General features: G+C 41.4%; 1 protein-coding gene across 7 annotated transcripts in view; it reads left to right on the top strand.

Annotated features, from left to right (window-relative positions):
• The first annotated feature begins 10,919 nt into the window (after nt 1–10,919).
• PDE4DIP (phosphodiesterase 4D interacting protein) overlaps nt 10,920–11,169 on the top strand; it is a 162,782-nt gene continuing 162,532 nt past the window's right edge. For 4 of the 7 annotated variants that reach the window (XM_070395867.1, XM_070395865.1, XM_070395868.1 and 1 more), the window contains exon 1: nt 10,923–11,036. In XM_070395867.1, the coding sequence (XP_070251968.1) occupies nt 11,032–11,036 (5 nt within the window). In that variant the 5' untranslated portion in view covers nt 10,923–11,031. Of the gene's footprint in view, nt 11,037–11,169 lie in introns of all 7 variants that reach the window. The other 3 variants (XM_070395852.1, XM_070395847.1, XM_070395851.1) reach the window with 3 other exon arrangements.

Raw genomic sequence — 11,169 nt, 5'->3', positions numbered from 1 at the left:
AAATACATTAATATAAATAGTTTAAGGGTACTGCTGTGAGGATCAGAGAAGTAGAGAGAGAATACAGCAGGCATGCACAAGGAGCAGATTTGGAGCAAGTCCCAGCTTCTTTCCAGTTCCTGGCTCTGGTCTCTTCCCAAGGCCCATAAACATTCCTGCACACAGATTCTATGAGCCACCGTTATTTCTATACAATAAGTCCTCCCCCCCGCCCCCCCCCCCCCACACACACACAGATTTTTGCCTAGTTTCTCTTACTTACAACCACAGAAATTAACTAATAGGGGACTGCAGAGTCAACCTGAAGCAACACTTTCTTGAAACAAAAACATTCATATTTGCACCTCGTGCTTTTTTCCTCTGAGACACACCAATCTGACACCGTTTATACACACTGAAATTATTCCTCCAAGGAGTGGGCAGTGGTCTTCTTAGGTCACAGAGCAGCCATAGGAGAAGGCCAGAACTGTCTCTCTGTGAAACTGCCCCACACTTAGACCTCAGGAACTCTGAAGTCTGCACTGCTTTTGCTTTTGGCTTAATGAGCATCATCTCATTCACACCCAGGAGTTACCTTTGTGCTCCTGCCCTTTGGTCCTTTGGGCGATACAGGACTAGGTAATAATGGCAAACACTGTGATCAAAATCTGGAAGGTTCTCAACTCTTTCACACTGAATGAAAAATAGGGTAGTAACAAACATTGTCCAGAGCTTTAGAGTTCATGAAGCTTACATATATACTTTGCCTGAAACCTAAGAACACTGTGAAATGGGTCAAATACAAGAATCATGGAGCTTGTAAACTTTGTACTAAAAAGAAAGAAAGAAAGAAAGAAAGAAAGAAAGAAAGAAAGAAAGAAAAAATAGAAGCCTTGAATATCAGAGCTGCAAGTAAAGTCTTAAAACTTATCAAAGAAACCAAGTAAAGCACATATCTAAATCAATTTAAATTAAGCTGCTAAAACAGGATGAGACTTTCTATTAAATGAGTCAGAAGGTTGCAGAGATTTTACACATGAGATCAAAGGAAGGAATAAAGGCTTGTGACCATTTATTCTTAAACAATTCTTGACTACCTAATTATATGCCAGACACTGAGCTAGGTTTTGAACATGAATAACAGTCCTGTGGCCTTATTAACCCCCAGACCAAACACTGTCGATTAAGAGAAAAAAAAAATTGTAAGTAAATAGTCGCTCCTATTCCATTTACATTATTGCATGACTACAGGCCTGATGCACGAAATTCGTGCAAGGGGCTCGGCCCTTGCAGCCCGGGCTTCAGCCAGAAGGTCATCCGGATAGTAGTCCGGACCATTGTTCCACCGTTCGGTCTAATTAGCATATTAGCTTTTTATTATATAGTATAGGGTTGCTTAAATGGGTTGGGGGGGGGGAGGGCGTTTCTCAGCAGGAGGAGATGCTCTTGGCAGATAAAAAATATATAACCCCTGTATCTGGACTGATAGCCAGCCATATGCAATATACTGCCAAACCAGTTATTAAAAAATTGAACCACTTTCTCACACCTTACACCAAACAGCTGTTGCCCTTAAAACCCCTCCTCAGCCTCCACCTTAGGTTCTGCCTTTGCAGTTCACCCAGATTAGGTTCTGATTAGTCGGTTTCTATGCCAGTCAGCGTCAAAAGCTCCGCCTCCTAGGCAGCCATTGGTTCCTCTGGGAAATCCAGAACGGCCCCTCCTTCATGTTTGGTGCCAGCCCTTCAGTCACGCCCCCAGTCGGTTACCCTGACCGCTCTGAGAAGAGGCACCTCAGGTCTGTGCTGTTGGCAATTTTGAATTCTCATCCCTGACCTAACCTTCTTACAGTGCGAGCTCTGTAAAGGCAAGCATTTGTCTTGTTCATTCTTAGTTCACTCATAGACTTTACCTGTGTCTTTGCACACAGGCTGTCCTTTTGAAGTGAAAAGTATACATTTGGGGAGGAAGGAGGAGAAAAGTAAAAAGTGCGTATTGTAAGTAATGTGAAAGCCCCTATTTATAAAAATTACTGTTTTAAATAGCCTGCTTCGAATATCAAGCCTGCCTTCCAGAAGCTACCTATGAAACCGCATCTTTTATCGTGTCTGTTTGGTCTCCCTACTTCGTCGGAAAGCCAGGCCCAGCTTGGAGTTCGGAGTAGTAGCAGTGTGGTGGGGAGGTGGAGTGTTGAGAAGGATAGCTGGGGTAGTTTTGATAGCATCTAAATATGTTACTGAGATTAAAAATAATTTTTAACAGATTTCTTTCAGCCCCTAAATCCGTTCAGAGCAGAAATAGTCATTTGTTATTCCCCAGAGTCTAGTATCCTGAACCTGTAACATAGCAAATGCTCAATGAATGTTTATTGAATAAATGACTGAATGAATGACATGCTCATGGATTGAGATAATACTTCATTGGTTGTATACTGTACTAAGACATACCCATAATCATTTCCTTCATGGATTGGAAGAATCAACATAGTTAAAGTGGCCATATTACCCAAAAGCAATATACAGATTTGATGCAATAAAAATCCCAATATCATTTTTTAAAGAAATAGGACCAAAAAAATCATCAGATTTGTATGGAACCACAAAAGACCTTGAATAGCCAAAGCAATCCCGAGAGGGAAAAAAAAATAAGAACGAAGCCAGAGGTATCACACAACCTGACTTTTAATTATACTACAGAGCAATGGTAATCAAAACAGCATGGTATTGGCAGAAAAACACACACACAGACCAAAGAAACAGAATTGAGAGCCCAGATATAAAACCACACCTATATGGATAGATACTTTTTGACAAATGAGCCAGAAACACACAATGGAGTAAAGAAAGCCTCTTCAATAAATGCTGCTGGGAAAATTAAAAAGCCACATGCAAAAAAATGAAACTAGATTGCAGTTTAACCTCATGTACAAAAGTTAATTCAAAATAGAGCTAAGACCTAAATATAAGATCTGGAACAATAGAGGGGGAGACCAAGATGGCGGCGTAGGTAAACACCGGAGACCGCTGCCGCAAACAACCATTTCAAAAATACAACTAAAAGACTGAACGGACATCACCCAGAACAACAGGAAGGCTGGCTGAAGAGAGACTCTACAACTAGAAGGAAAGAGAACAGCAAATCGAGGCTCAGAGGCGGCGCAGTGTGGAAAATACAAAGGTACCGAGGTGCGCGCGAAAGCGGGCTGGTGGCTGAGGGCGCGGTTGTCGTTTTCTGTCGGGAGTGAGTCTCAGACTCTGGGCTCCAGATCTGGGCGAGTCTCTAGGGACCCAGACTCAAACGGGAGAAGCGGAATTATCCGGCATCAGTTGGAACCTGAGGGCAGCTTTCTCTCCGAGGTTTGCAGCGGCTGCCGGGGTTCTGAGAAGCAGAGCCTCTAGGAACGGGACTGAGCGTGGCCATAACTGCTCCCTCCGCCCGCCCTGTTGATCCCGCCCCGCCCAAAGCCTGCGCACAGCCATTTGCCGATCGCCTCAGGCAAAGGCTGGATTAGCGCCTCCCCAGAAGACAGACGTTTTCCGCACAGCTGATTCCTACAGCCAGTCGGCCTGGGGGTCAAATCCCTCTAGTGTTAACTACAACAATTAAGGCTTGGCTAGAACAAGACTGCGCACAGAGACCACAAGGGGGTGCACCAAGAAAGCATAAAAGATGCGGAGACAAAAAAACATGACAGAAATGGAGGATATGGAGCTAAGAATCGCAATTTTGAGGGCTTGCCATAAATTTGTGCAGAGCCTCACGAAAACTAATGAGACCCTCGATGCTACGATAAAGAAATTAGAAAGTAAGCATACACGGACTGAAATAAAGAATATTATACCCAATAGCAGACCAGAGGAGTACAATAATCAAACCAAAGATTCGACAAAAAACACCCAATTGGAAAAGCAAAATGAAAAAAGAATCCGAAAGTGTGAAGATAGTGTAAGGAGCCTCTGGGACAGCTTTAAGCGGTCTAATATCAGAGTCATTGGAGTGCCAGAAGATGAGAGACAGCAAGATATTGAAAACCTATTTCAAGAAATAATGGCAGAAAACTTCCCCCACCTGGTGAAAGAAATGGACTTACAGGTCCAAGAAGCGCAGAGAACCCCAAACAAAAGGAATCCAAAGAGGACCACACCAAGACACATCATCATTAAAATGCCAAGAGCAAAAGACAAAGAGAAAATCTTAAAAGCAGCAAGAGAAAGAGGCTCAATTACCTACAAGGGAATACCCATACGACTGTCAGCTGATTTCTCAACAGAAACTTTGCAGGCCAGAAGGGAATGGCAAGAAATATTCAAAGTGCTGAATACCAAGAACCTACAACCAAGATTACTTTATCCAGCAAAGCTATCATTCAGAATTGAAGGTCAGATAAAGAGCTTCACAGATAAGGAAAAGCTAAAGGAGTTCATCACTGCCAAACCAGTATTATATGAAATGCTGAAAGGTATCCTTTAAGAAGAGGAAGAAGAAGAAAAAGGTAAAGATACAAATTATGAACAACAAACATGCATCTATCAACAAATGAATCTAAGAATCAAGTGAATAAATAACCTGATGTACAGAATGAACTGGTGATTATAATAGAATCAGGGACATAGAAAGGGAATAGACTGACTATTCTTGGGGGAAAAAGGGGTGTGGGAGATGCGGGAAGTGACTGGACAAAAATCATGCACCTATGGATGAACACAGTGGGTGGGGAGTGAGGGTGGAGGGTGGGGTGGGAGCTGGAAGGAGGGGAGTTATGGGGGGAAAAAAAGAGGAACAAATGTAATAATCTGAACAATAAAGATTTAATTTAAAAAAAAAAAAAAAAAGATCTGGAACAATAAATTACATAGATGAACACGTAGTTACTAAACTTACTGACCTTGGTTGTAGAGAACATTTTGTGAATTTGACCCCAAAGGCAAGGAAAGTAAAGGCAAAAATAAATGAATGGGACTATATCAAACTAAAAAGCTTCTGCACAGCAAAAGAAACCGACAACAAAACAAAGAGGCAGCCAACCAAATGAGAGATGATGTTTGCAAACAGTGATAGCTCAAAGATTTAATGTCCAAAATATATAAAGATCGCATAAAATTGAACACCGAACAACCCAATTAAAAATGGGAACCTGAACAGACACCTTTCCCAAGAAGATATACAAATGGCCAACAAATATATAAAAAGTTGTTCAACCTCATTAGTAATTAGGAAAATGCAGATCAAAACTATAATGAGAGAGCACCTCACTCCTGTTAGAATGGCTGTTATCAACAAGACAAGTAATAAAAAGTGTTGGAGAGGTTGTGGAGAAAATGGAACCCTCATTCACTGCTGGTGGGAATGTAGACTGGTATAGCCACTATGGAAAACAGTCTGGTGGTTCCTCAAAAAAAATTAAGAATAGAGTTACCATATGACCCAGCAATCCCTCTCCTGGATATCTATCCCCCCACCAAAAAAAAAAAACCTCGAAAACATGTATTCTAAAGGATATGTGCACCCCTAGGTTTGTTGCAGCATTATTCATGGTGGTCAGGACATAGACATAACCAAAGTGTCCTGTGATAGAGGATTGGATAAAGATATGGTACATATACACAATGGAATGCTACTCAACCGTAAGAAAAGACAAAATACTGCCATTTGCAACAACATGGATGAATCTTGATAATATTATGCTAAGTAAAATAAGTCAGTCAGAAAAAGCTAAGAACCAAATGATTTCATTCATATGTGGGATATAAACTGAAACTCGTGGACATAAACAGCAGTGTGGGAGTTGCCAGAGGAATTGGGTGAGGACTGGGGGATGAATGAGGCCTAATATATGGTGACAGGAGATTTGACTTTGGGTGGTGGACACACAGTACAATATACAAATCTTGTGTCATAGAAACCTACATCTGAAACTTATATGATCCTATTAACCAATGTCATTCTAATAAATTTAATAAAAAGATCAATCAATTAACAAGCAACAAGTGCTGGTGAGGGTGTGGAGAAAAGGGAACCCTAGTGCACTGCTGATGGGAATGCAGACTGGTGCAGCCACTGTGGAAAAAGTATGGAGTTTCCTCAAAAATTAAAAATGGAACTGCCATTTGACCCAGTGATCCCATTTCTGGTAATATATCCTAAGAATCCTGAAACACCAATCAGAAAGAATATATGCACCCCTATGTTCATAGCAGTGCAATAGCTAAAATCTGGAAAACAACCCAAGTAACCATCAGTAGATGAGTAGATAAAAAAGCTGTGATATATTATATAATACTTATGTAGCTGTAAAAGAGAAGGATCGCTTACCCTTGGAGACAGCATGGGTGGACCTGGAGATTATTATACCAAGTGAAATAAGCTGGTCAGAGAAAGACAAATATCACATGACTTCACTTATATGTGGAATCTAACAAAAGAATCTAATGATCAAAATAGGTCCAGAGACATGTATACATGGAACAGACTGATAGATCTCAGATGGGAAGAGCTTGGCGGGGAGGGATGGGCAGGAAAGATTAACCAAAGAAGAAATATGCATGTATGCATAGCCCGTGGACACAGACAATAATGTGGTGAAAACCTGGGGTGGGGCCAGGGGCTGGGTCGGTGGGTGAAAGAGGGGGACATCTGTAATACTGTCAATAATAAAAAAGAAAACATGTCTACTAAGAAGTATGCACATGAATGTTCATAGCAGCATTAGTCATAATAGTAAAAAATGTCAATTAACTGATGAATGAATAAAGAAAATGTGGTCTTTTCATACAATGTGAAAAGCAATAAAAATGAGTGGAATACTGGCATATGCTACAAAGTAAATGAACCTTGAAAACATTATGCTAAGTGAAAAAGAGTCAGACACAAAAGACTGTATGTCATATGATTCCATTTATATGAAAGGTAAAGAAAGAATATAGGTTAGTGGTTGCCAGGGGCTGCAGGGGGGGAGAGCAGATGATAGAGATGGAAATGGTGAGTGCCTTTGATGGCTATGGGGTTTCTTTTGGGGGGGATAAAAATGTTCTGAAATTAGATAGCAGTGATGGTTGCATAAATCTGGGAATACACTTAAAGCTACTGATGAAAGAAATCAAAGAAAAACTAAATACAGAGATATATTCCATGATGATGGATAGGAAGACTCAATTTTGTCAAGATGTCATTTCTTCCCAACTTGCTCTAAAGATTCAATGCATCCCAATCAAAATACCAGCAACTTATTTTGGGGATGTCAACAAACTGAGTCTAAAGTTTATATGCAGAGGCAAAAGACCCAGAATAGCAATACGATATTGGAGGAGAAGAACAAAATCAGAGTACCAACACTACCTGAGTAATCAAGACAGTGTGAGATTGGTGAAAGAACAGACAAATAGATCAATGGAACAGAATAGAGAGCCATAAATAGACCAACAAAATACAGTCAACTGATTTTTTGACAAAGGAGTAAAGGCAAATTAATAGGGAAAAGATAGTCTTTTCAACAAATGGTGCAGGAACAACTGGACATCCACCTGCAAAACAATGAATCTAAATACAGACCTTACACCTTTCACAAAATAACAACATGGCCCAGCTGGTGTGGCTTAGTGGTTGAGAGTCAACCTATGAACCAGGAGGTCATGGTTCGATTCATCATTGATGTTTCTCTCCCCCTCTGAAATCAAGAAAAAACATATATATTTAAAAAATTAACGGCATGGGTAAAAGACCTAAATGCACATGCAAAACTGTAAAACTCCTAAAAGATAAGAGGAGAAAATCTAGATGGCTTTCGCTTTGGTGATGATTTTTTAGGTACAATACAGATATGAGCCATGAATGAAAGAACTGAAAAATTGAATCGCATCTAATTTTAATTAAAAACATCTGCTCTGCAAAATACACTGTCAAGAGATTGAGAAGACAAACTGCTCTTTTTTTCCCCCTTTTTCTGTCCTTCAACTTGGAATTTTCTACTGACCTGTTTTCCATTTCACTAATCCTGACTTCTGCTGTATTCAGACTGCTATTAAGCATGCCCAATGGGTTCTTATTTACAGGTATTGTAATTTTTATAATTAGAATGTCCACATGATTTTTATAGATTCCAGTTCTATATGAAGTAAATTATCCATCTTTTATTTTCTTAAACCTATTAGTCACAGTTATTTGAAGTCCTGTCAACTTGTATCTATTTCTATACTTTTCTCTTAGTGTTTAGTCATTTGGATTTGATTTTTAGCATGCCTCATAATTTTATATTGGATCTTAGACATTGTGAATAAAAAAAAATTGTAGTGGCTCTAGAAAATGTTATCTACCCTTAAAAGAGTTAAGTTTTGTTCTGGTAGACAGAATACTGGCAGATCCCTTTGGTCCTATAAAAAGACTTGGTTTAAAGCTTTGTTAGATCTATTCTATTTCAGTATTGCCCTTACTCTATGGGTGTAGCCTTTTTTGGGGGGGGGGGGGGTCTCAACTAAAGGCCCTGGGGGTCTCTCTACCTTGGAGAGGCTTGAAGTCCAACTTGTGTTGGATGCTGACATCTCTGCTTAGCTAATTAGCCTCCAAACTGCTCTTTTCTGATGTGGTTTTTGGCATCTTGCTTGTGCATGCTGGTCTGAGGAACTGACCACCATCTTGAGTGGAATTTGTACCTAGATCATTGAGCTACTTCTCTGCTATTCTCTTTTCTTTGGGAAGTCTCCCTCAAGTCTCCGCCACTTTGGTAGCCCTGAATTTTGACCTTTGACACTTTAACCCAGTAATACAACTGCCTTTTACATGGCCTTTATTTTCTAGCATCTGGTTTGGAAAATTTCCCTTAGGAGAAAAATCCCAGGGTAAATATGGAGCCTCATGTTCTCTTTTCTCTAGGGTCATAGATTCAAGTCCTGCCTGTTTTCGTTACTCTTCAATGCCTTTAAAGAGTTATTTTTATATTTTCTGTAGTTATACACATAATATTTGTATAATATAACATATATTTATAACTGCTTATATTTATAACTACTTATAAATATAATATATGCTATTCTATCTCACTCCCCCTCCCCAGGGGAAGAGTTAGTCTGATACATGTTTCTTGATCTTGGCTGGAATTGGAAGTCTCAGCACTTCTTAGCTTTTGGGTTTGCAGTCATCTCACTGAACTTTTTATTTATTTGCCTCAACAAAGATCGCAGATTCCCTTTAAATTAAGGAACCCCATTCCTATTCCTTTTTAATTTGCGTATTAGATGAAATCTACAACTCTTCTGTGGGCAAAACCAAAGTCTGAGTCTCCAAGCACAGCAGCTTCAGCTAAGTAATAGGAGTAGAAGCCTGATTGTAGAGAATTAGATGGTAAAGAATGAACGGAAGTCAGGAAGTGTAGACATCAAACAAACACAATGTATTTAAGCAAATTGGTTATGAAGGGAAGTGAGACATATGATGGTGGTTAGCGGGGAAAAGACTGTTTTGGGGATGACGAGACTTGAACATGTTTGTTGGCTGGGGATGGAGCTAAAGGTGAAAGGGAAGCTAAAGATATAAAAATAAGAAAAGGTACCTAAGAATTTCTTAGTAGAGATGAGAGTGGTAGGATAAATTGCCCAAGTAAGATAGCTTGGGGGGGAGGGGGTAAAAGGGAAATAAAGACATAGATTAATTTAGACGACTTAAAAGAAAGAATGATGAGGTCCCTGATGGTGTCATTTTCTGCAGGCAGTGGGACTCATGATGACAGGGGCCACTTGAAGATAAAAAGTGGTAAAGAAGTAGAAATAAAGACAGGATGAGGTGAATTTGGAGCCTGGGCGACTGGATGGATGGCAGTGCTGTTTTTTGTTGTAGTTTTGAAAGAACAGACTGAACAGCAGATTTAGAAGGAAAATGAGTTGAGGCTGAGTTCAGCTTTGTTCATATGGAGTCAGTCAACAATAGTGACTATTGCCTATGTACCTTGGGATCCACAGCATCCACTACAATGATATACCTTCTCCCTTGCAGGCCTGTGCTATATAATAGTGTATCAGAAGCTTTCTTCTTTGTTGGAGACTCTTTAGCCTCTGTTCTGAGGGAATACTGTGGGAATATAAGCAAAAAGTTTTCAGAACAAACGTTTAGTGGATTTACTTGACCTATGAATTTTTCTTTTTGAATCATGAAGACATTCCCTTGACTTGATGGTGGATACCATGCTATATACAAGGTGGGCAAAAGTAGGTTTACAGTTAGGAGTACATGAAGCACAGAGTTCATTTTTGTATTATTTATTAATTATTGTATTTATTTGCATGACAACCGTGAGCCTACTTTTGCCCACCCCTGTATACTTTATTATGAGTTCATGAGAAATGGCATTTGGAAAGTCTCAACTGAAAGGAAAACTGAGTTTGTTTAGAGGAAAGGCTTTTACAATAACAGGAAAATTGAAAGGAAAAGTCGATTTTAAAAGAGGGAAAGAGAGAGGAAGGGGGTTAGCCAACAATCTGAAAAGTGGTGATTCGGGGGAGGTAAAAGGATGAGTAGTTTGGAGGGAGGAGGGAGAGAAGGAGAGAGAGGTGCGGAAGGAGAACCGTTTTGAGGTTGGAAATTGAGGAAGGTGCCAATGGAGCGGACAGAAAGAAATAAAAAGATCTGGGGATGAAAAGATCTCCAGGTTGAGGTAGTGGGTGGGGTGTTTGTGATAGAGGCACCGCGCAATCTGGGCGGAGCAGGTGGCTCAGGCAGCCTTGGCGGAGGCCTGGTCCTTCCCTCTCTCCGCTCTCCGCCACAACGGGGACCACGGGGCGGATGCTCATCCACACCCGGAGGACGCCGCAGGCAGTGCGGGGAGACCGAGCAGGGACCGTCACTAGGACCGGGGCAGCCAGGCCCGGGGAATCCATGGAGAAGACCGACAGCGGGTCCTGCTGCTGCCGCCGCGCGTCCCGCCGGGCGCACCACGCGCGTTACTGGTCCGGGGACGCGGCACGAACCCTGCAGCCTCCTGGCCCGGAAAGACGGCGCCCGGAGGCGGCCGGGAGCTGGGCTGCGGCGGCGGAGGAGGAAGAGGCAGCCGGGGCGGCCGAAACCTGGATGAGGTGAGAGCACCGCGGGGGCCCAGGGGCTGCGAATGGCGCTTGCTGGCACTGGGCCGTAGCACCGCCCCAGGGCTGAAGACTAGGATGCTTGGGAGGGGTTGTTGCGGAGTGACACGAGTGACATTAACTTGGG

Source organism: Myotis yumanensis, unplaced genomic scaffold, assembly GCF_028538775.1.
Source record: "Myotis yumanensis isolate MYYU_CA2020_CCGP unplaced genomic scaffold, mMyoYum1.0.hap1 SCAF_17, whole genome shotgun sequence".
Taxonomy (NCBI): Eukaryota; Metazoa; Chordata; class Mammalia; order Chiroptera; family Vespertilionidae; genus Myotis; species Myotis yumanensis.
Note: the sequence above shows the minus strand (reverse complement) of the source record. Positions and strands in the feature narration are given on the sequence as shown.